Source organism: Opisthorchis viverrini, assembly GCF_000715545.1.
Source record: "Opisthorchis viverrini unplaced genomic scaffold opera_v5_159, whole genome shotgun sequence".
Lineage (NCBI taxonomy): Eukaryota > Metazoa > Platyhelminthes > Trematoda > Opisthorchiida > Opisthorchiidae > Opisthorchis > Opisthorchis viverrini.
In genome coordinates this window covers 383,692-408,875 of record NW_008751816.1, presented here as the reverse complement: position 1 = coordinate 408,875, position 25,184 = coordinate 383,692, and the positions used below count along the sequence as shown (strand labels likewise).

General features: G+C 43.0%; 2 protein-coding genes across 2 annotated transcripts in view; both read right to left on the bottom strand.

The window, feature by feature from the left end:
* The window catches only part of T265_07136 (hypothetical protein), a gene marked incomplete at both ends in the record, with an annotated part of 74,434 nt that extends 69,094 nt beyond the window's left edge, over window positions 1-5,340 (bottom strand). The window contains one exon of the mRNA XM_009172580.1: window positions 5,303-5,340. Coding sequence (XP_009170844.1) covers window positions 5,303-5,340 — 38 coding nt within the window. The remainder of the gene's footprint in view (window positions 1-5,302) is intronic.
* A 12,388-nt stretch (window positions 5,341-17,728) lies between these two features.
* T265_14214 (hypothetical protein) overlaps window positions 17,729-25,184 on the bottom strand; it is a gene marked incomplete at both ends in the record, with an annotated part of 44,632 nt that continues 37,176 nt past the window's right edge. The window contains 4 exons of the mRNA XM_009172599.1: window positions 17,729-17,979; window positions 18,333-18,511; window positions 20,097-20,175; window positions 22,660-22,728. Coding sequence (XP_009170863.1) covers window positions 17,953-17,979; window positions 18,333-18,511; window positions 20,097-20,175; window positions 22,660-22,728 — 354 coding nt within the window. The remainder of the gene's footprint in view (window positions 17,980-18,332; window positions 18,512-20,096; window positions 20,176-22,659; window positions 22,729-25,184) is intronic.

Genomic DNA, 25,184 nt, shown 5'->3' with positions numbered 1-25,184 from the left:
GGTGACCCAGGGTTCTTTACTAGAAGCAAACTTGTAATTGTAGAGTGCGCTGTTTTGTGTGACAATGAATTGCTATCATCTCAGCCAACTACAGCTATCCTGAATCACCCCACTGAAGACAAAGATTCTTCAAAACTGTTGGAAGTTGTTACAACCCATTGGTATAGGCCTTTTTTTCCATTTGATAATGATGGAAGTCGTGGCCTTTGGTGAAACAACCTCAATGAATTTTCCCGGTTCATAACCACGTATCAGTTAAAGTCAATCAGTATGATGGATGGCTTGCTACCCTCAAAATAACATCAAAACTAAACAAACTTCACATCAGAAATACATTTGAACTTCCTTTTCTAAAGTGGATTTAGAAAACCTTGACTCGACCCTGTGAAACGTGGCTTAAAATTCTAATCTTTTGTCGGGGAGGTGTGTTTGTTCACCTCCACCTCCAACCCTTTCAAAGTTCCAATCCTTCTGCTAATGTCCCTATGCCACGTAGTTTTCAGCTGAACTAGCGTAGATGTCCAGTCCATGTGCGCTTTGGACGTGTTGCAGAGTGAAAAAACACGCTATTTGGACGATTCGTAATCTAATCAAATTCCGCATAGGAATATCAGGGGATCTTTCTGGCGATTTATTCCATAACATATTCGAATGAAGCTTCTTCCAGGGCTGTTTGTCTCAGAATAGTGAAAAAGCTCTACTCTCGGTAACAGAACAATCAAAAGCCACATTGCCATCTTCACGCATTCTTTTTTCCGACATCCTTAAACATAGTACTTGCGTGACACACAGAGAAGACAACTAAGGTAAATTATAGCGAGTTTCATGAACTCAAAATGTCTTTTATGATTAGAAGCAGGTTACCCTGCATCTATAATTTTTAATTCGTTGAGCAAAACTTTGTTTGAAGTGATCATTGAGATGGACCATACGATTTCAAATTCGGCTGCTGGGAGCGTAAAGAAGGATTCCAATATCAGGAATGGCTAGTTTGAGAACAGGAATAGTAACTTTGGGGGAACGTCAATCTTGTTGCTTTTACACATCTTCCACTGATGACATCTCGTTATGAAGACGGTTAAAATGTTTCCATTCCATGCGTGATACATACGGGACACCTGAGTGAGAGTGGAGAAGTCAGTGTGACCAGAAACCAAGACAGTGCCATACATTCACACTGGTCAACTTGTTTATCTGAATGGGCTGAGCAGTGCTCAGGCGTCTGTCATGAATTAGGACAAAGCGAGAAGGCAGGTGACCGCTGGGCCAACCAATGGTACGTCAAAGCAAATAGTCAGATCGCTTAACTGCCAAATCAACATCACAACAGCCTTCTTTGAGTTAATCATCCATCATTTGTAGGACTGTATATCTCCGTGATTAAAATAAGTTCACCATATTAACATACTACATGGTCTGTGAATTTGCGTGCTTCAACAGTGAACTGGAAATGTGTTTGGTCAAACTTAAAGTTTGCGAAACCACGTCATCAAGAACACCCTAAGCGGACCGATAAGCTTCAAATAAATACTTGTAAACTTCACCCCTAAATTTTAGGCCCACATTGAGTCTGCGAACTCCCGCACCCAGCCTATTGATCACCATTACGGACACTTCGGTTTGAGGGAACGCAATACACTGATGAAGTTGTTCAAAATGCTCACAATCGCTTTATTTGCACAAGCGTATTTGCTTCTTGCAATTAGACAAAATTTTGAGTAAAGTGCTCCACGAGAAACAGCAAGAACTTTACTCCTCCCTTGGTAAAGTGATCTGGATCCGTTCTTGTTTCAAGCACATTTATGCCACGCCACGGGCCAATTTGGTGATCGCGAAATGCTCGGGACCTTCAGATGTAGGCGTTGTGCGGCAGGTGAAGCGTGCGCACTGGCCGATTGGTGTCAGAGGTCTATGTCAACTGTATGGTACGTCCATTTTGATAGAAAGCGTGTAATAGTGTTGGACAAAGCGGAGACAGAGAATGCGTGCCTAACTTTGATCAAATAGCCTAAGTGAATGTGTTTGACTAGTGGTATTTCGGATTGCAGGTCAGATGCGTATTGCACTTCGTCACTGCTAAATTACTCATTGTGTTGGCTCATATTCCAACATATAAATAGCTACACGACAGGCTTCTATAATGCAGGTCGGGACAGTTGGACGGTCCCAAGTAGTATAAGTAAATCATGGAAAAATTCCGCTAAATGTGAGTGCGGTAAGTGAGACAGATTAACCCTTGTTATAAAGAAAAAAGTGCTGAACACTGGAAGACTATGGATCTTGAGACAGCCAACGTATAAGCAGTGCATCATGCAAATAGTAGGCCTCGTTTCGCCGTTGATAGCTTTGACACTATTATGCAGAAGAGAGTGGAGAAGTCAGTGTGACCAGAAACCAAGACAGTGCCATACATTCACACTGGTCAACTTGTTTATCTGAATGGGCTGAGCAGTGCTCAGGCGTCTGTCATGAATTAGGACAAAGCGAGAAGGCAGGTGACCGCTGGGCCAACCAATGGTACGTCAAAGCAAATAGTCAGATCGCTTAACTGCCAAATCAACATCACAACAGCCTTCTTTGAGTTAATCATCCATCATTTGTAGGACTGTATATCTCCGTGATTAAAATAAGTTCACCATATTAACATACTACATGGTCTGTGAATTTGCGTGCTTCAACAGTGAACTGGAAATGTGTTTGGTCAAACTTAAAGTTTGCGAAACCACGTCATCAAGAACACCCTAAGCGGACCGATAAGCTTCAAATAAATACTTGTAAACTTCACCCCTAAATTTTAGGCCCACATTGAGTCTGCGAACTCCCGCACCCAGCCTATTGATCACCATTACGGACACTTCGGTTTGAGGGAACGCAATACACTGATGAAGTTGTTCAAAATGCTCACAATCGCTTTATTTGCACAAGCGTATTTGCTTCTTGCAATTAGACAAAATTTTGAGTAAAGTGCTCCACGAGAAACAGCAAGAACTTTACTCCTCCCTTGGTAAAGTGATCTGGATCCGTTCTTGTTTCAAGCACATTTATGCCACGCCACGGGCCAATTTGGTGATCGCGAAATGCTCGGGACCTTCAGATGTAGGCGTTGTGCGGCAGGTGAAGCGTGCGCACTGGCCGATTGGTGTCAGAGGTCTATGTCAACTGTATGGTACGTCCATTTTGATAGAAAGCGTGTAATAGTGTTGGACAAAGCGGAGACAGAGAATGCGTGCCTAACTTTGATCAAATAGCTTAAGTGAATGTGTTTGACTAGTGGTATTTCGGATTGCAGGTCAGATGCGTATTGCACTTCGTCACTGCTAAATTACTCATTGTGTTGGCTCATATTCCAACATATAAATAGCTACACGACAGGCTTCTATAATGCAGGTCGGGACAGTTGGACGGTCCCAAGTAGTATAAGTAAATCATGGAAAAATTCCGCTAAATGTGAGTGCGGTAAGTGAGACAGATTAACCCTTGTTATAAAGAAAAAAGTGCTGAACACTGGAAGACTATGGATCTTGAGACAGCCAACGTATAAGCAGTGCATCATGCAAATAGTAGGCCTCGTTTCGCCGTTGATAGCTTTGACACTATTATGCAGAACTGGATTGGATGAAATAACCAACACAAATACTCATTTTTGGGTCTCTACTGGATGATAGTACTTCGTAGAATTTGGTATTGATAAGTATGTATTATCCACGAAGTTTCCATGAAATGATATTTCCATTCCTACTCATTTCAACGCATTTCCGTTAATTCGAATTGACTTAAAAGTGCCTCGTGTCACTCAACGGAAGCTTTTATTGATGTTCCCAGTACCCTAACATCGCTAGTTTATCACAGCCTGAGTTCCAAGTGGTTGCACGTGATTCTATGACGGCTCATACCATACATGCCAGGTTGCATAAACTATTATCATTTGTGATAGTTACCAGCTGATGACATCTCGGCTGTCCGTCGGGCCCATTGATTCACCAAACTTTTGACGATCTTGAGTTTGCCTTTTAAAGTGTACACAGTGATGCATGCGGACAATAAATCTACTGAAAATACAGTAATAGAATTACTGACTGAGCAAATTTGATTTTTTTATCGCTTCCCGTGCAGAATATACATCAAGTTGATTTCTAGTTAAATCGATGGTCGGCCCATTTGCAATGCATCCTCGGAAGGGGTGAAAACGCAAGAAAAGTTATGAACCTCATCCAAATAGGCAACAATCAGCGGACAGTGTACAATAACAGCACGTTTGGCACAGTCCACTTTTCCCTGATTGTGTCCTGAACGTTTGTTTGTACAGATTCCACACTACGTTCCCAACAGAATTGCGACTACGTTGCTGGGACATCATTTCGAATTCAAGTTGTGTTTAAAAGATATTAAGTTTCGCGATTTGATGGGTTTGTTGGTTATTGAGGGGTTATCTTGAAACATGCACGTTTTGGTTTGCAAAACATCATTCGATTCAAGGAGGTCAATGGAGGGCGCAAACCATACACAAAATAAATGAAATGCGCAGTGCTGCTTATTGAGTAGTGTCATCAGTGGCAAGGGTTGACTGTCTCAGGGGTGAAAAGTCTGGTGGCAAATTTGTAATATTCATTGATGTACCAACGGTGGTTTGCCACTTTGTTTTATTACGGGACGTGAGGGCCGGTGCCTATTGAGACGTTTGACACAATTCACGTGCTGACTGAGGTGGTTTTTCTTACAAATGGATTGAAACTGTATCTCGTATCGCTTTCGCCACAGGCTTATTCCAATAGCCACAACTATATTGATTGTTGATCATTTAGGGAAACCCAATCACTTCAGTCGTCAACATTATCCGGAGACATTTGTCTCCTCTCGAGCAGCCACACCCTCGCTACGACGGACACCGTCTGGCCTCATGATGGACGTCCTTTATTGTATCCTCCTGAAAGGCTGTCAGTATGCATCCGAAATGACATTAAGCTATTTACGCTTCAAACCGCAATGTAAAACCCCATATATACCTTGATTAGGTTACAGACCGGGACGTCACACAGAAAACCCTTAACTTAGGGATCACGATTCCTAAGCCTTCGGCTTTTGAAGTGTTGTTTACCGTAAGGCGGTAATAATCAAACGACTAACACGGATAGTCAAGTGGTCAAAAAATGCGTAACTATGAAAAAAATACCAGAAGAAAAGGGGAGGCAAGATCTTACCAACTGTTCAAGAATCATTGAATCGATTTACCTGTGCACCACATTCCATTTCTCAACAGACCTGATCCATAGGATTCAGTAATAAGATCAATTCGAACACGCACCCTGTAAGAACTTTAGTCTTTCTGGTATTGGCAGACATAGTTCACCACTCAGACAGGTAATGCCTGTCACTCATTGGGAGTTTTCACTTTTTTGAAAGTTATCCTTCAGAAAATGATTCAGTGGTCGGTTGTTGTCTTGTCCGCAATGCGTGACAGCTGATTTGCATCGTCCGATGAGAAATTTCTGGTGAATTGTTGGGTGCGTTTCTGTTCTTCTCTTGTGTTTGTGTTCATACGGTTTAGACAAGAACAGTCCAAATTTCTAATGTGTTTTGCCGGTGGTTATTTCTGTCCCATGGCTACTTACTGGTCTGTGTAGATTCATGCTGCGTTCATCTTGGTTGATCAGCTTATCAGACGCCGTAATTTTCAGTAGTTTTCACTCTGGTCAAAATGGTCCCTCTAAGACTTGCCGTGCATCTTGGCTTGGAAGTGTTTTAATTCCTTGGTCGTTCCACTTGGTACGTTGTTTATTCTTATTTGTACGTCTGACGTATCTTGTGCGTTGTTCTATGGAATCCATTCGTCTCGATTGGTTGTTTCACTCCTGATGTTGTGTAGTCTTTGTGGTTTATTTGATGTATGTGTGACGTCCTGATCGCTGGTGTAGTGCCTCCTGTTGACATGAGTTTTGACCTCTCCACCCCCTTTGGTTGCGTTCAAGCCATAAAATTCCCGCGTGAGTTGTTGCATGACCTCATGTATTGAGGTTCTGGAAAACTTCCAAACGTGCTGGTTGATAATTTGGCTCAATATCTGCATGGTTATTGATCGCTTTCCTGACAAAACGCCGATAATCGATAAATCTTCGTTCTCCCATTTTTTGTTTGGGCTGTTTCCTGTGGGTCGTTCCAATTCGATCGATGTCTGTGTTAGTCTTCGTAAACAGAAACGAACGATAATTGACCTTGTCGTCTGCACGCAAGCTGATGTCCCTGCATTCTGACTTACTTAAAGCGATCTCCGTCCATTGCATCGAATCTCATACATCCAGCTGTTCATGTGCAACTGATATTCGTTACCAAAGATGACTGTTTCTATTTAGCATCCAGGAGTTGGCGGACCATTCTACCTCTCATCTTGTCCTCGTATCTTCGCTGTATCCTACATTATCGTTTGCTTAGCTGGACATTCGTGTAATCACCGAGGCAGTTCTCGCCGTAGTGCGTGACTAGTTTGTATTTTTCCATATATCTGTGTTTGCGTTTATCCGACGTGGCACCAATCTTTCCGGCCACATATATTACACTTTGTCATACATACGATTCTGCCGTTTCCTTCTTTCCCGCGTTCAGGTCATACGTATTCAGGATCAGACCAACAGTCCTAAAAAATTTACTGAGCCAAGAAGCACACACACCACCATCACCAATGGTAATGCAAAAGTCGAGGTCACTGAATGCACGGCAGGTCACAGCATCAAGTATGCATGAGTTTCTACCACAGATTCACACAACTAAAACTCGAGTATCTGGTCCTTTGTGGAATTTTACTGATCAGAGCAAACAGGATTTTCGTTCAGGTCCACTTAGGTAAAATTGGCTCTACCCGACCAGTTTTTTGGTCTGCTTCCGTGATGGGACCAATTTTCAGGTCCTCTGGTTTGCTTCTGTGATCGTTGGGAGTAACTTGAATGCAAACATCAAACCAGACAACAACTAGGCCCTACAAAGTGTTGAAGATGTGTGGGATCACCGATGCATGGCGCCAACCTGCATGAGCTAAACGCATTATTCATTGTAGTATTTATGCCATGATCCGATTTCGTAGTAGAATCCGGAATTAGTTTTGAAGCTACGTGTAGCTCAACAGGCGAAAAGTGAACAACATTTCAGGAGTTCGTACCACTCTTTTGAGTCACCTGAATATGATGCACTGTGTTATATATACATATACATACACATATATGTATATATTTCTACAAGATTAGTTGTCCCATGCAGGCACATACCAATAAGCACAATCAGTATGCGAATGAGTCATTCTGGAAGAGAAATGGAACTTGGGAATACGGGCTGAGATGGCAAATAGTTTTGGTGTTCACACAAACTGGGATTTAAAATTGATGTGCTATCAAACCAAAGATGAAGGTGAAAAAACTAGAATGCCTTGAAAATAACTGTAAGTTGTTAACTGTACCCAGTAAAGGTTGACGTAAGTTGGTTTTTGCGGTACGTGAGTCGAAATTCGAACCGAAAGGGACTTGATGGAGCTGCCGGGCATGGTTTGAACAACCTGTTTCACGGCTTCCCAGGTCCGGTGTTAAGCTGAGTCCGCCAAAAGAAGTCAACAAAATCTGAGCTTGTTTAGATTTCATGGAAGACAAATATATGCGCTGGGTGGTAGATAGTTGGCTGTTCAACAGTGAGTTGTTCTGATGAAACAACAATGAGGAAAAGGGGAGTTAGTTAGTGGAGCCATTTAGGAGAGCGTTATAGGGCGATCGTACGATTCAGTCTGTTAACAAGGTACAAGTAATCGGAGTATGAAAGCGGTAGAGTTGTTAAAAAACACCGTCTATCATTCTGAAAATCTAGCTTAGGTTGTCAACAGGCATTACACAATCACCTCTGCCTCTATAGGAACTGTCTGTGATGTGCTTCTCTAGGGGATCACTAGTGTGACTGAATTGTACTCATGCATTTCCAGTGCTCAGCTTAAGTGACTAGCTCTTACTGTGAAGTCCGAATGGCTGCACATCTGACTCTCTGCACATCGTATCCTTAAGCGACGAATCACTTATCCACTTTGGGGTTCTTCGCAAGTTACAAAATTATGGTGTTCCATGAACTCAGTAATAAAATCACCACTGGGCCTACCTGTCGATTCTAAGCATCAAGTTTGACGAACCGGTTAAATTGGACCTTCATGTTCCGGAATTTGAAGAAATGTCATCGCATAAGACATTTTTTATATCAGCGTTGCAATTATTTCAGTTATGTGCTGATGACTAGTTCTGGTAACAACACTGAGTTCGCTCAGAGCGTTACTGCACAATCTGACGGCGACAGTAAGAATGCATTCAGGCTGCTAGGCTGAATACTACATTCCGGTGGTGCGAATACCAGCCGAGCAGGTTTAAATCAACCAACCGGATTCTACTATCACACTTGCCAATTTTTTAGCTGAGACATTTAACTGTCATGCCAGTTTCAAGTCTCATCTTGTACAAGTCATGCAAAACCTCTCGCTGTTTGGTCTCGTCATCTTGGTTGTATGCTGTTCGAGCCGAACACTAGGTATGTCTCAAGCCATTTATCCACGAAAATCTTTTAACTCACCTCTAGCCCAACTTTTTTCTATATACGATCGATATTAATCGAATCTGTTTTTATTACCTCTCACAGAAACGGAAGTGCGGATGTTGGTCTCCAACTCTCCACGAGGACCGTTCAAACCATGCACTGCGGTATGTTCGGTTTCCGGGTGTTTGGGAATCGGCTGTTGCTTTCTATATAGCCAGATTGTAGCTCTGATCAGACAGCATCTTTTCAAACTGAAGTAAAGGCTCCATTTGAAAATTGTTTCCCGCAAATCTACTAACGGGTTGCGTTTCAAGAAACATCCCCTAAATCTCTATATCCACTGTCGGATTCGGCAAGTTTAATTCGAATGAAAAAGGTATGAATTCACTTGGTAAGGCTAGGATCCTCAACCACCAGAAATCACCTGACACCCAAAGTTGGGTTGAGGTCGAGAAAATCAACTGAGGGAAATCGGACCAATTTATCCAATAGGAGATGGTTTTGTCATTGGCGAGTCGATCTAAAGTTTTGAGTGAGTGATCCCTACTCGGTTTCAGCTTGGTAAGGCTAAATGACTGCTTTTGAAATTTTTGGTTTTTCGCTCACTCTTTATTTCACATAGTTGGAGAATCTTTCTTTGAAACAATGGACTAATCGAACCTTCTCTGGTTGTGCTTTTGAACGGATGACCTTTCATAAGGACCTACGAGTCGAGATGCAGTTCCAAATTGACGTCGCAGTTAACCTGCTTCCTCCGGAATATCGGAACTTGAGTTTCCCGTATTTTGTTTGGTATGTGAATCGGCTACTGAATAAGAACGACTCCAGCTGTCCGACGGCTACCGGGAAAAGACGTCAAGCGACAAATTACGGTAGGCAAATCTGTTTATACATAAGTGCATTCTGTGGTTAGCATTACTGTCAGGTATTGCCTCATTCTTAGCGGCTCCTTTGCTCTTTTCCAGAGGCCATGTCGAATTACAAGGGTAAGTGCAGATTGCTTTACACTGAACTCAGTGAAGTGATCTTGGATCGACCATCTGGTGCGAAGCCCCAATTAGAATGCTCAAAACGGTTAGACCTACATTTTGTGTACACCGTTACCTGGCAAATTTCGCGACTCGCTAGAAACCCTCATATGAATTTTAGAAATGTGCATTTACAAGCCAGTTACTAGAAAATAGTTCACTTCACTAAATGTTCGAACGGGGATATTTGGAGGTTTTTAACGATTACTTTACTCGGTGGGTTAATCCTCAACAAGTGGTCACGTGTTAACTGGCTCCTCGAGTGACGAATTCTCAGGTGTAGGATTATTGCCGTGATTTATTTTGTTAAGTATTCTTCCTCCGAGGTACTTTAGCGGCGCAATACCTTCTCTAAATGGGAGCTAATCATATTACTTGGCCAGCCACTTGTGGACGAACGGTTAAGTGTTTAAACTACTAGTCGGAATGTCGCAGGTTCGAGAATTCTCGGAGTTTCGTGAGATGCGCACAGCCGACGATCACCAATAAGAATGAAATATCCATACAGTACTTTCCAGCGTTTTGGCGTGGGCTGGCTTCATTCACAGGACTAAATCGCTATTGAGGCTAGAGGCCGAACGGATTGCCTTGGGTTGTGGTGAGTACGATTGTTAAATTGCCGTCATAAAGTTGGTATCACCAACTGATGGATTCAGGATCTCACCAGCTAGATGTGGTCGGCACAGTATTTGAACAAAAGATTCCAAACACAACATTCCGAAGTGCATTTTTAAACCACCTTAACTATGCGAAATCTACACTGATTTCGGACACAAGCCAGCATTTGTTCTCGTTTTTCACCTAGCTGCTGATTCATTTTTTGATCGGCCTGCGTTTACGTTAGAGCCTGAGGACAAAATAGCGAAAAAAGAATCCTCCATCAAGATCCATAAACTGGAATTCTTCTGTTCACGATTGTTTGGGTGCCTAATCAAATTGGTTGTACAACTGAGAAGATAGCCGGTGGCAGACAGCGGTAGGCGGGAAAAGCTCCCATGTTCGGGTTGAACATGGGTTTCTGTAAAAGCATGTGCGTAATCATAAAATTGTCTCCCACATGGCCACTGATTTCCACCGATTCTAGCTTCTAAAAATGATTTAACTTCAAAAACATGCCACTTGTGTGGGCTTTGATAACATCAGGAACTTACCTAACCTATTCTACACGACTTACGCCTTACCTGAACTCTTCAGATTATTCCAGTCATCACAGAAGTGAAAACTTCACATCTTTGAGTATTTCCAGTGGCTTGTTATATCTCCCAAAATGTTTGCAGTGAACTGCGTGCTTTCCGTTCTTTTTCACTTTCGAAGAGTTCTTCCTTGTTGGTCCCAATAATCGAACACTATGCAGAATGGTACGTGACAATCACCCCTCCAAAATAATTTTTAGCAATCACTAGTTTTATAAATATGGCACTGAACTGAGGTCATTCAATTATTTTAAATTTTTTTTCAGTTGCTCAAGCAAAAGTTCAAGAAGACCGGCATGAACATTGAAAGCTGCGAAATTGTGGATCAGTGTACAAAACCGGTGGATGGATACATGCTAGCCAACTATCGACTGAACGTCAGTAAATCAGACAAAAACGGATACCCGCTAAACTACCTGCTGTTTCTAAGAAAGGTGAACAAAAATCAGGGGTGTATGTATAATGGATTTTGGTCGAAACATGATATAACTATGGGTAAGTGGATATCAAAGTCTGATAAGCTGCTACTTTACCCAAGTTATGAGACTATTCGTGTAGTTGAATAGCTTGCGGTGTTCTCAGAAAGAGGCTTTCGATGCATGTGTTAAACTAGGTACACCTAAAGGTATTTTGTGCGTAAGAGGTACGGTAACCGCTTGAGGAAGTCCAAAAAAGTTGTTCACAAAAACGGGTAGCCAGAACAGCGTACACGATCCTTTCGGTGTTACGGCAGCCTTTCAGCAGACTATCAACACCACTACCTTCACCATCACCACTTCGAACACTGGCTTGATCATTATCAACAGTAACAAAAACATCGTCTCCTGGATTCCTATGACTATTTTGGTCACTGGTATAACTCCTCCTTTTACTTTCATCTTCACCATCATGTGTACGGGAACACATCGGATACTCCAGAAAAACGGTGTGAGCCTTTCCGATAAATTGATTGATCAGTTGCGTAAATGAAGCCGGTAAGTATTGCCTTGCAAATCAAACATCCACCTCCATAGGCTGAATGGTAATGTTCCTCAACCGGAATGGGGGAGTTACAATGGCTTCTCAACTACCCATCGGAAAATTCAATAAAGCTGTACGTCATTAATTATGAGGTTGCTTCGGCGCTCTTGGGGTTCACACCTGATTTCATGAAGGTGAGGGAATGTGCTCATTTACTGGAGAACCAACCGGATTTATCGTTTATCATATCGTTAAACTTAGCAAAGGTCATTTTGAGTTTTATTTGGTACAATATTCGAGGAGTCGGCGTACAACGTATAAGAAACTGACGGTAGTGAAAACCGAGGAGTTTCCAGTAACCTTATATTTAGTAGGTTATGTCAAAACAATATACTTCATGATCTCGAATGTGATGCCAACTGAATCGTGAGGCCACTCTTGTGCGGCACCCTGACATCGAAAATATCATAGGTCAGTAATTCACTTAATTCCTTCATTAACACCAGAGTAATTTTCAAATGTGTGTGTTTCGTCGAAGCTTCAAAACTTGTCTTTCCATTACCTGAAAGTGTAAGTAACCTGTTCAGGAGTGATTGCCTGCAAGTCACATAAACCCCTTGAGAGGTGTTTACCAGGGCAAGTTGTCAATCCGGAGTCATTTGACGTAAACAAAGTGGTCGAGGAATGCGTCCTGCCACGTCGCGTCCATGTGAAACCTAATGAAATTACGGCCAGTGGTGTTTCGGCACTTCTACATAAGCCGGGTAGAACTTGCGACCAAACATGTTCCTCGGATTACAAGAACCGTGTACCATCTCTGGTTTACAAAGCCCACCATCTCCCTGATATTTATGATAAGGCTCTACCCTGCCACCAATTATCAGAAAAGGAGACATTCGTGATATGATATTTTTACTTCTTAAGCATTGATTGTGGTTGTTGCGTCGTACTTCTGGAACCGCGGTATGATGAGGGTGAGATGTTGACAAACGAAATAACTCACCTAAAAGAGGAATAACACAAGGTGGTTGACCTTTTGGAGTAGGTTCTTAGGCGTTATTTGACCAGTTCAATCCTGTATCCCATCACTAATTAGCCGTCATTTCTCGCCTGTATGAAACGGAAACTAGATCTCAGTGACCTAACCTTCTAATCTTTTCGTGAGATTTATCGCTGACCCGTCAGATCAAGCAAAGTGATCCCACTTTTGAGTTTAAGTCCTTTTTCAGTCAATTCTTCAGATGACGACTCTGATGACGAATTTGATGACGCGGAGGACGCGGATGATGATGAACTCATGCTTTCCGATATGGGTTTAAAAAATATCAATTTAGAGGAACTGATCAAAAGCTTGTGAACAAACCACGCAGCAAATGCCGTCAGTCGGTGAAATTTCATTCGTAGCTTGTGGATTCGCACAAACGTTGATGATTGTGGATCAGTGTTTTTTATCACGGACTCATTTTAACGTTTACTTTTTATTCAGATTCCCTCAAAAATGATTGTTCTGATTACTTTGTTAAGAAATCTCCGTCAGCATCACTATTCATTGAATGTTCTGTTCCAATAAAAACTTTCTACCAAATGTTTGAAGAATCATGTAGGAGTCCGAGGCGCAGTGGGATGGGGATTATCGGTTGAAGGATGACACTGATATGCTTATTCCAAACATGAGTTTACTGGAAATTTCACCTCCAGACCAAGGTCGTCATCCTAGAAAACCCCCTAATTGGCATCTTGTACATTCTTATTGTCGATGCTTAGGCGCGAACTCATCATCCAGTATGAAATTCAGCTGTTGTTTTGATCGCTGAATTTTACCAGTGCCTTGGTCAATATCCTTTCTGTTCGTTCGCCCTTCACGAGAAAATCCAGTACTCATTACAACCACAGTACCTATGGCAGATACAATCACTAGTATTACCATACTGTTTATCAAAATTTAGCGTTCTTCAACCATTTTAATTCGGCTTTCATTGTGTCGATTGTTTCAAACCCTCACATGAATCCTTGAATACAAATTCTATTGAACCTTATCTTCAGTGCTTTTTCTTCAGCTGGGTTTTTTTCATTTGGCGATTAACTTACAAAGATCTTAGATAGTCCAGAATCTGGATCATATATCCTCTAGCTTTTGGAATGAGTTCGGCACTAATACCCTCCTTTCTGTCATTGTACATGGTGTGAGTAATACTCCACACACTGCGAACTGGCTGCGTGTACAGGATAACCACTTGAACGTGATGGCCGTTTCCTTGTCCAGTGGATGAAGTCCAAATTCCCATGCTTTGATGATCAAGCTCTTACAAATTTATTGCTTGGCACAGAACTGCATCTTTTACTAAGCTTCAAAGTAGACAAAAATCTGAGAATTTAGGCGAAAACTTAATTCAATTCTCGACGATGCCTTTGGACTCCTTAATTGAGGTGAAATATGTACGAAAGAAATTCATTATAGGTAAACATTCTTCGGGAAAATCTTGCAACTTTCAAAAGGTGTCACCAAGCTATTACCTCGAATAGTTATTCCCAGTTCACACAATTCCAACCCACTGCAGGGACAATTTGATCCGTGAATATCACTAATGTGTTACTTCGAAAGTCTCTTTTACCTGGCATATCTGAAATGGTGGCTATCATGAACCGACAGTTTTATGAAAGTCAACCGTCAAAAGACTGCGACAAGTTAAGAGAATCTCCGAAAATTTATCCATAACTGTTGCGCGTTAACAATACGCAACTCGCGTGTTTGACACGGAATGTCTCTATTGTGAACCAGTGGAGATGATGTTTATTACTGGCGCATATAATTAATATATTTATTTTTCGTGAATCGAATCTGCAGCAGTTGCATTTGGCTACTAAACACTCGGTTGCCACCAAGGTGCCGTTCCAGCTTGCAACCCTTCACCATCGACGAACAACCACCCGCAGGACTGGGCAAATCGCCCTCATCTGCCAAGTTTCCTTCCTCTAAAAGCCATCGTTATTAGTCACATCGCCGTCGAACTCATAGCCGAAGTACAGTGGACTGATCGGTGAAAAGGATTTAAGTTTTGGTGCACCAGAAGTAGAAGGATTTGAGGCGTGCAGAACAAGTTGGAGAAGAGCATTCTTGTGCCTAAGGTACGAAGGACTTTGTCTTAGGCAGCTGATATTCTTGGGGTAACATTCCTGTTAGAAACAGCATCATCTTCGGAGACAAAACCTGGAAGAGCTACGTAATTATTTTGGTGTGTCTCTTATTTTTGGGGTTGCAGTTTTAACTGCTGCTTATTCTTCGCGTTCTACAGTCTTCGGGCGCTAGGCAAATCTGAATTCTGACTGTATGAAAAATGACGACAATGTGGTATATTCAGCTAATACGAACGAAGGATCGTGCGACACTCCTCGCATGATAGAGGCTCTCCCGACTGATCTACCGTGGACTGTCGCTTTTCCCACACTACTGCACCTAAACTTCAAACAAGAGCAAAGTTCTTCAACACCTCAGTCGGTAAAGCACCAGTCCGGTAAGTAGTAAATTGGAGATTCGAGTCCGTCACCAAACCTGTTTTTTACTCGGCCTGCATATACTCGTGATTCTCGTTTCAATATCCATCAACTTTCTCTCCACCCCCTAACAATATCCGGGTCATCCATTATGGTCACTATGTTGACCACAGACAGGTAACCGATTCAGTAAATCCAGTGTCGCACTCAGCAGTGCAGATCGCGAGGAACAGTAGCCTCGTGGAAAGAGATTTATAACTTTGTGGCACTATTGGGGTTTGATGCTACTCTTGAGTATGAAGAACCTGAGTCCTGATTACTTACAGTCGCTAGAAGACTGTAGCAGTAGCATGAACCGTTACGGAGTGTTTTTGTACACCTATTGTCAGGAGTGACCGCAGTGTTCAGTTCTTGAACGGGAGGGGGGAAGAGTTCGACGAAGATCTTGACAATAGACGCATGTGTACAAGACCCAGTAACGAAAATCTACGGTGTGAAGTTAAGATTGAATGTTGCTGGAACACGCTAGCAGAGTTTTTCGCAGCTTAACTTTTCAATCAACGTCAGGAGCAAACCAAACGGAATTTCGAAGGGTTGGAGCGATATCTGCCTTCGAAAGGATTTCTTGACTGACAGTCACATCTGTACTGGTTACATATGGGGTCACTGATCAAGCTCAGGAGTGACCGCAGTGTTCAGTTCTTGAACGGGAGGGGGGAAGAGTTCGACGAAGATCTTGACAATAGACGCATGTGTACAAGACCCAGTAACGAAAATCTACGGTGTGAAGTTAAGACTGAATGTTGCTGGAACACGCTAGCAGAGTTTTTCGCAGCTTAACTTTTCAATCAACGTCAGGAGCAAACCAAACGGAATTTCGAAGGGTTGGAGCGATATCTGACTGACAGTCACATCTGTACTGGTTACATATGGGGTCACTTGATCAAGCTACCCTGGTTTTTATAGGATTTGAACATACAGCAGATATGAGCCGGCCCTCAGTTTGATTCATGCAGGCAGGTTGCGTGAATTGCCAAAGCTTCCGCAGAGCACCGTTCTGCTTGCACTTAGGGGTTTGTCTGAACTGGTCGAGCCTAATCAAATCAGACGCGGTGTTCGACAGGGGCGTAAAGGGTAATCGATAAGTCCCTCAGTTTTTTGAAATTGCAGAGAAATTCTGGGGCTGGAGGCGTGCGTGTCTGCTACATTGTTTTGACTGCTCGTCTTTGCCATGCGAGTTGCTTCGTAGACCCGACAACCTATTTTGTACATCAAGGCAGCTTGTGCATCTGTTTAGAGTATACCAAGTGTTTGCTAATGGTGTTAGTAATTTTGAAGACGGTATGTTCCGTTCCGGAAAAAAACTGAGAGAACTCGCTCAGAAATTTTAAGCGCGGTAGGAAATCTGACCAGTTGATAAGATGGCTGTACTTTCCTGATTGATTGATTGCGACTGAACGGGAATCTTCCCAGTGAAAGGAGCTCGATAGCTGTTTTGCTGCAGAATATACCTGACATTATTAAACAAGGTGACTTTGGGAGTTTTATTTTAGAAAAAATATCATTTTGACTCTGGTTATCAACGAGCTTGCGGTGATTCTTTCCATCTTTGGTAGGTGGAGTGAACAATAACTCGGCTATCGTCCAAAGTTGTCAAAGCTGTCTTGTTGCTCCTGAAAAGACAGACAGCTCAAGAGCTGGTTATGTTGACTTAAGACACTAGTGCTCACAACTACATTGGATTGAGTCAACCCACAGGTTGGTTATCAGGTGATCAAACAATTCAACGGTAGCCCGGGACCGAGAGCTATTAGGATTTTTTATTCATGCTACTCCAGTCTAAACAGGTTCAGTCCTATACTTGTCCTTTACTTTGAACCAGTCCAGACAGCTCTTGCAACAAATCCTTAGTGGACAGAATTCTTTTTAAACGAACCGCGCGTCATCAACAGTCTACATGGACTTTTTGGTAACCATGGTGTAAGACGTGGTCTGTTCAAGCTGGTCATCACTGTTGATGAACTGTCAGAAGATTTTATCCGAGTTGAGTTGACAGGTCCTAACCGTGTGTTGATGGTATCCTCAGATGATGACCGGACACTTGCAGCTCAGCAAACAAATTCACAACCTGGCGTTCAATAATCATTAAGTAGACTAAACATTTCGGCGGCTTGTTTAAAGAACTCTGTCCGCACACAGACTATTCAAACGTCTTTCGAGTGTCACTGCGAAGAGCCACTTCTGCCGCATAGACTCGCTTGCATCACACGTGGGATCTCCGGAGTTCCAAACCAGGAAGGCCAAAGATATGTACTGCTGGTGAGTCGAACCCGAGTTCAATGCTTCCTTCCCCAGTTTGATGTGAACTTCGGAAACTAATTGCGCCAAAAAAGGAGAGGGACAGTTCATACATGAACGTGGAATGAAAACCGGTTTTGTGTCAGCTTGCTAATCTTCACTGTCACAGTTCTTCATGTCTTCCATCACCCAGGTGAGAAGGCGGTGAAACAATGGAAATCGAAATATTATTACGTCAGTTATGGTCATTTAATGAATAAGAATAGAATAAAGCATAGAACACTCCGAAAGTAGTTTGGGTGGAGGGGACTGTAAAGTCGAAAAAGCTAGAAGTAAGCAATAGAAGTAAGGCGCTATTAATTTGTTGCACACATCATGCGATGCACCAACACAGCCAAGGTCGAAACCACTTATCCATCTTCTGGAAAGTGTTCTTAGGTGTATACGCTGCAACGGAGATACTGAAATGGAGAACAGGAAATCGCGCTGAGATATTTCCAACTAAAATTAGGGATAAGGCACAAGAAACAAGGAAAGGTCAGACACAAATAATCCAATGGCTGCCGTGAATCTTGGATGGAGTACTCTTATGAAAAATCAGCCCGACGCCCACAGGTCCAGTCAAATCAACAAGGAGCTGGCGCCCTCAAGATCGCTGAGCCAATTTCTACGCGACTATAACCAAACTGGAATCTGGTCAATAAAGAGACCTTGCGTCATCTTCATGCATTCTCTGGCAACATAAAATGGCATAAAACTTCTTACTGTTGACACATTCACAGAAAGACGACAATACAGAATAAATCTGACTTACGTCATCCGTGGTGAACATAGGAGCTCCTTCATAGGTTTTTGGTTGGGCCGCGGATGTTTCAAACACATTCTTCAAACGGATAACGCAAAGCATGAAGTCTTCGAATCGCATCACTTCGGTGTCGGGGTCTTGGTAGCGGTGAACCAAAGCGTTGAAAAACTTGTTGCTTACAGTGTACCCTGATCAAGAGGGGAGAGATAGGAGTTGCGTTATAACAATGTTATGGGTAGGGGACAGGTTCTTCAAGATTTCGAAAGCTTCACCTGGTAAAAATAGATTAGCCCACTAAACACGCGCTTTTGAAAACAGTGTGTACATCAAATTCGGCTAATTCTTGCGACCCGACAATTTTGGCAGTCCATCAAGAACATGATCAGTGCAACCAAATTGAGAGTACCGAGAACGAGCACATTGTACTTTTGATTGCATGAGGCATTCCTCTACCTTATTTCTTGGTACTAAATACGGATTAGGAACGGTTTACAGGCCTAGAGATGAACAATCGATGATAGAAACCATACGTGAACCTAGGTGAGATGTCATGACATCTCATGTGGGTCTAAGGTGCGATTGAAAACGACCGAGGGGGTCAGCATATTAGGTGGAACTTGACCAAATAAATATAAAAACGGTCCTCGCTGACGAGAATTATCAAGCCACGGCCGGTTTCACACTACTTGGAACTCATCAGGTAGTCCACGAGTTTCCGTCAACCTTATGTTCTATGAAATTAGCGGAATACACTTATTTGTATAAAAATTTGGTATATATTTCTAAACTTCACTTAGAAGTCCAGGATGACCGACCCCTCACTGCATGAAATTAAAACAAACAGCCTCATGGTTATCGTCCGTTTCAGTCATCCTTTTCTAATGTGAGGTCTGATCACTTGGTAGGTGACGCGACCACATATGCCCTCCGACGAGTGACTAAACATGTAACTGATCAATTAACGGATCAACTGCAAGCCACTGTACAAGTGAGCTAGTATTGATTTATTTACACTAACCCTCCACGTGCCAAGAAGTACAAATCCCCAAAGTCGTTAGATAATAAGCCCGCACGTCCCTTCAGAGACGACAGTTAACTCCACCCCCACTGGGATTAGACAAACGAAGAGAAACGAAAACTACGTCTCTACCCTTGGATGATTCCCCTATTAAACTCAAAAACACCCTAATAATAAATAATCGTTCAGCTGTAACGCCCTTTCAGTGCCTAGCTGCCATGCAACCCGAAAGAATAACGAGGGCTGAGATACTGCCAGGTTACCCAGGCCTAGAGTTGGGAAGTCGAGAGGGAGAGCTCGGGTTCGAACCACGAACCCTCCAGTCAGTAAATGCATGTTCTAACCACTTGAGCCATATCGCCCGAAAACAACACCCTAGATTATGACATCTGTGATTTCTTGGCTGTCTTCCGGCATTTCAGTGTATGTAGTTCAGTCATGTCACGGTTGGTCGAACAATATCAGCCTATGGCAACAGCCGTACTACCTACGGCTACTCAGTGAGCAGTAAGTTCGTTAGTGAAGCCACGAGGAAATCAATGAACAGTGAATCTTCAAATATTTACGCATTCTCTATACACACCAAGCTTCAAATCGCCACTATCGACCAGAAAACATTTGTAGAAAGCTGTGTCATACATTTAAACAGTAAACATGTTTTGATCCAGGAACATTAGTTAGCATCAGTTAGGAAGTCTATCGTCACAGGTGCACCGTCTCTCGAAGATGCATGAAGAAGGCGCACTTCCACTTACCACAAGATCTAAGTGCCTCTCGGAATTCCTCAGCTTGGAATTTCCCACTTCTATCCACATCGTGTTTCAGGAATACGTTCTGAAATTACGAAGGAATAGTTCAGCAGCACAGGGTTAACGTGTGTGAATTAAACAGCAATACATGTAAGACATACTCGTCTGAATAGTCTTTTTTACATCATCGCAGGGGGGTCCTTGATTTTTGGCGATTAGCTACTAGTGCCAATCACTTTCCGGTCGATACCCAAACAGTTTTAATGCAATGTCCTCGTGGGCTCAGTACACTTTGAGAAACAAGCAATAAAATGAATTCCCTTCTGAGTATTTTTCCCCACAAGAAGAGACTTACGAGCAAATGGTTGTTCCAAATGAAGATTTTCCCGTACTCAAATATTTTATTTAGAAAGCATATTGGATGGTCTTGAGGAAAAGAGGCACCTCCCATGGTATGTAACTGCTCACACATTACATCACTTGATTGTCAACAAAAGTAATTCAGCATATAACTCCGAGATATATCAGTCTGCATCGCACATTCGCCACACCGTCAGTCATTTCTACCTATTTTCGATCGGCTTATTTCTACTCACTCGTTCGGATTATCTATTCTCATGTGCGCTTTTCATACTTTCATGCTATGGAGATCGTTTGCAAACCTACTTCACACTTGGGGCAACACAGAAAGTCAACCAGTTTCGACATTCAGCGCGGAATTAACCATATTGACATTTCGATAGAATGTGTTTGACCATACGTACCAAATGGCCCAGCCGTCGCACTGGATGCTTTCCGTGATCGAAGTACCCGTCGCACGAATAAATACCCGTTTCTTAGTTAACTTGTTACCAAGTCGTTGGTGCCATCCAAACCCAGCAACTTTTCTGGGGCATCGGTGGTCAAAAACCTGAAGATGTCTTACATAATCTGTTTCGCAAGTATAAAACAATACAGCCTGTAGCTTGGTACACGCTACCCCTGAAACCCAGTGATATGCCTTCTTGACACCACAAGTGATGCAAATCAGTAAGCGTCATCCTAGTCCTTGAGATTTGTGCACTGACTTCATCGTACACACTTCAATCAGAGCTGATACGTCCACCGAAGTAGGTAGAATTCTCTAAAACCTCCAGCGATTCTTGTTGACTTTTACGTGTATGTTCAGAGAATGCACGTTCTGAAGCATGAGCCTGCACTTTAAATGTGCAAGGCGCATAGCGAAATATGATATGATTTTGGTCAATTTATTCAACAGTGCTTTTGCTGCGCCTTCATCTTCAAAGACGAAGGCAGTGTTGTCTGCGTACTCCAGATTGGCAAGGTCCTCACCAGCAACGATTTGAACACCGGGGGTTTGAAGACCTTCCAGCGTTCGCCTCATTGTTTTAGCAGTGACGAAGCTGAAGAAGAATAGAGAGTGTGGATATCCTTGTGGGACGCCAGTTTTTGTAGGGGTCTTCTGGAGAGCTCACCATATACTGTCACACGCCTAAAAGTATCTAAATGTGAGGACCGGGCTATGCTCACAATCTTCTGGGTCATACCCTGTTGTTAAGTCCTCATCTTGTCTTGTCGCAATGCTTGTAGGAAGACCACAAGAGACGTGAGAGTTTTACAATGCTGGTCTTTTGCAATCTCATCTCACCAGCGTTGCAAATCACGGGTCTTACTTGGATTCAAGCCCCGATCACTTTTGATACCAACTAATGTACTGTTGATGCTCCTCCAGTTCACACTGTTCGCACACGTGAAAGACGCTGAGGGATGTTACGGTCCACACACTCAAATGTGACAAATCAGGTGCGTTCGCCGACGCTAGGAAGCCTTGGTACTACGCTCACCTGGCATATCAGACGCCCCAGACGCCCGGGTAAGCACGGGGATATTTATGTTGTCTGTCTCTAATAAGAATCCAGTTTTCTTCCTCCTTGTCATCATGAGCTCATCAGAATAATTGTGTCTGGACAGAAAAGGGCCCATTCAACTGAGGGCGGCATGAATGCTATTGCTGTAAATCTGACAACCTTCACCAAGTAATAGTGGTAACCCGATCGCCCCGCATATCAGATGTGCAAAGTTCGAACCTCGAAACTCCAAAGCATATTCACAGCTCATGAGCTATAATGAGAGCGAAACTGGAGTCCGCTGCCTACATCCTTTGGTGTAGACTCCCCAGAATGATTGCGTCGGTTCGAGAGGAGAGTGATGTGAACTTGCATCACATACATCCCGCAAAACGAGTTTCAAGGCTCCTGACAGACGGGTCAGTCAATAGGTACGACCGAGACAGCCACCTGACTGTCTTTCGGAGCACTGGGTAAGTGAGTTACATCTCTCAGCCGTGAATACGTTTAACTGTTCAGATGTGATAAGCCGACAGCGTTTTGCTTTGCTGTCATTTGAGTCAACTCATATCGTAGGTGAAGTTTCGAGACGGTAGGGGAGTGCGCAACTGACAAGCTTCGAGTTAACAACTGACGTCAATACCTCTGCCTCTGACTTTTATAAGGAGAAAAATTGGAGGCAAGTTCTAGTGACGACTAAACAAAACATCCACCTCACTTACCTTCCATCCCTTTGCGTGTTGCCACAAATCCATGAATTCAGAGAACTCCACGCGGCCAGTCAAGTTGTGCTAAAAGACTCGGAGGTAAAGGAAGTTAGCTTAAAAGCGCAATTCAGAATGGTATTTTGTTTTAATTGCAAAGGGTGGCTCCGTAACCCGCGCGTTCGTCCTGGCCTACTCTTTCAATCTCCCAATATATTCAGTCTCCCTACATGTCGTCAGTCGATGAGACAGCCCCCAACAGATCGCGCGAAGCGAACTGCGTATCTGAAATACCAGTGGACCTGCCTGATCACTCACCCAAAACCAAAAGGTCCAAGGTACTTAGATACAATTTCGCTGAACCTCCATAAAGATGTCCCCACGCTCCTCATATTCTGGCCTTTATAGGTTTTATATAATCATTTTCTTGATGTCCCATACTCCTCTCGTATTTCACACGATTCAGTGAACGATAACTAACACCCCTCTTTGAATTCGGCAACCAATTTTGAAGTATAGTTCATTTTCCTCAGTTTCATCCGCCGAAATCCAGCCAGTCGTATTGCAGCTCTGGCAAATGGCTGACAAAGCTCAGATATTCAGTGAACTAGGAGACGGAGAGAAGAGGAGGAAGACATTGATCATTTAAGCCAACATAAACATTTGTGTGGGAAAAACTGTGCAGAACATTGTAAAATGACCCAGTTCCAGTCAAGCTAGACCATATAGCACACTCCTGACCAGAAGCAGAGCAGCGCTTTTACTCTGAACTGATCGGTGCAGTTCCTTCTGTTACCTATTGAAGCTGTAAGAAGAGTGATTCCCTAGCTACTCAGCCTTGAGCTCAGGCGCAGGCAGAAAAGCTAGTCTAGATCCTTGTCCAGGAAGGGAATCGGCGCGATTAATGTTGGCATCGAAACAATTTTATTGTAAAACTGTGCGCTACAAGTCACAACACGGTGATGTTTTTGTGGTACCCCAATAAATGTGACCAAACTTATTGCGCTGAAATCGCTCAAGTCTAATGATTTTTGCAGTTATCCATCGAACTGCAGGTTTCTAACAAGCCCCCTGGAAGGAACTGCCATTGCATCAACAGCTTAGCACGATTCATCAGGATCAAGTGAGTTCAAACACGACCATCAGCGCTTGGTTTCAAATATCTCTAAGTTGACTGGGTACCTGGGCGGCTACTGATCAGGATATGACAAAAAACTAACTTGATTGCCTTTCTAAGATGACTGTGATGAATCCACACAAGGGAAATTCGCTAAATGGAGCGTTGTCGTGGGAAATGAACACGCCGTTCCATCACCTGTCAGCTTATGGGACCGTGAACAGGATAACTGACACCGAATCCACTGAATGTTTACCGTGATTCAGACTGGCGAAAATGTATTATCAAAACAGTAAATTGCTGCCAATATGGTCGTTGGCTTGTTCGTCCACAACCGCTAACCCACCGCTACGCACAGCTACACTCCCCAATAACGTCACCTCGATTGGTGATGCAACGTTTGCAATCGGAGTGCCCAGCTCAGCGAACAAGCCAATGACCATCTACGCTACCTGAGCTACCGACATTTTCCTCTATGCTGCCAATACACCATCACAGAATGGTTTCATTCGGAAACTTAGTCTAGCGTAAGGCTAGCAAAGTTCCCAACTGGTTTGCATCCACTTTTAGCTTTTGGGAGGAAGAAGGAAATTTTTTCAGTAATTCATATGATGATTTGCTGATTCCGCTGCTTCTACAACACATCACAATAATATTCCGAAGGAAACTCCTCAAAAAGTATGGTTTTTAAACCATAGCCGATCGACGGATCCATACCTATACTGTGTTTGAAGGCCAATCAACATAGTGGTGTAGATAACTTTGTGCATTACAGCTAAGAGATAAACAAGAACCTGAAACGAATGATGCACAGGTGCTTTAAAATCTCTAAATCAGGATAAAACACATTCTCTCCACGTCCACACAACACCACTGTTAAGCTTAGGCGCATGGTTTTATTTCTGACTGATAGAAAACGGATGACGGTTGAAAAACGTATACCTCAGCAGTCGAACTGTGGTAAGAAAGCTCCCAACATGCACAAGCGGCTTCATTGAGTAGGTAGCTACCTAACAGTTTAGTGGAAACTACTGCTGGGCGTTTTACTGACACATTTAGCTATTCACGCAACCTGCCCAGTGACCGGTCTGTCCATTAGGATGACTGATGTTCTGCGCCACACGCATTCACATGTAAATAAAATAGACTTGACATGATTATACCCGAGTCCGCTCACTCGAACTCGTTGCGAGATAAGTACAACATAGGACTGTTCATCCAGACCGATCGGTGGCTGAGAGAGTTAAGCTGTCAACCAACTGCTTTTATTGCGCAGCGCTTTAGCAAAATCATAAAGGTGATGTTCGGAGGCCACCCGTCCCTAATAACCGAACACCACATCATTTGAACGGATGTGTCACGTGCAGGGCACGGGCCAAACGAAGGCATGCCCCGATTGGTCTGAATGCCAGCCAATCCGAGCCAA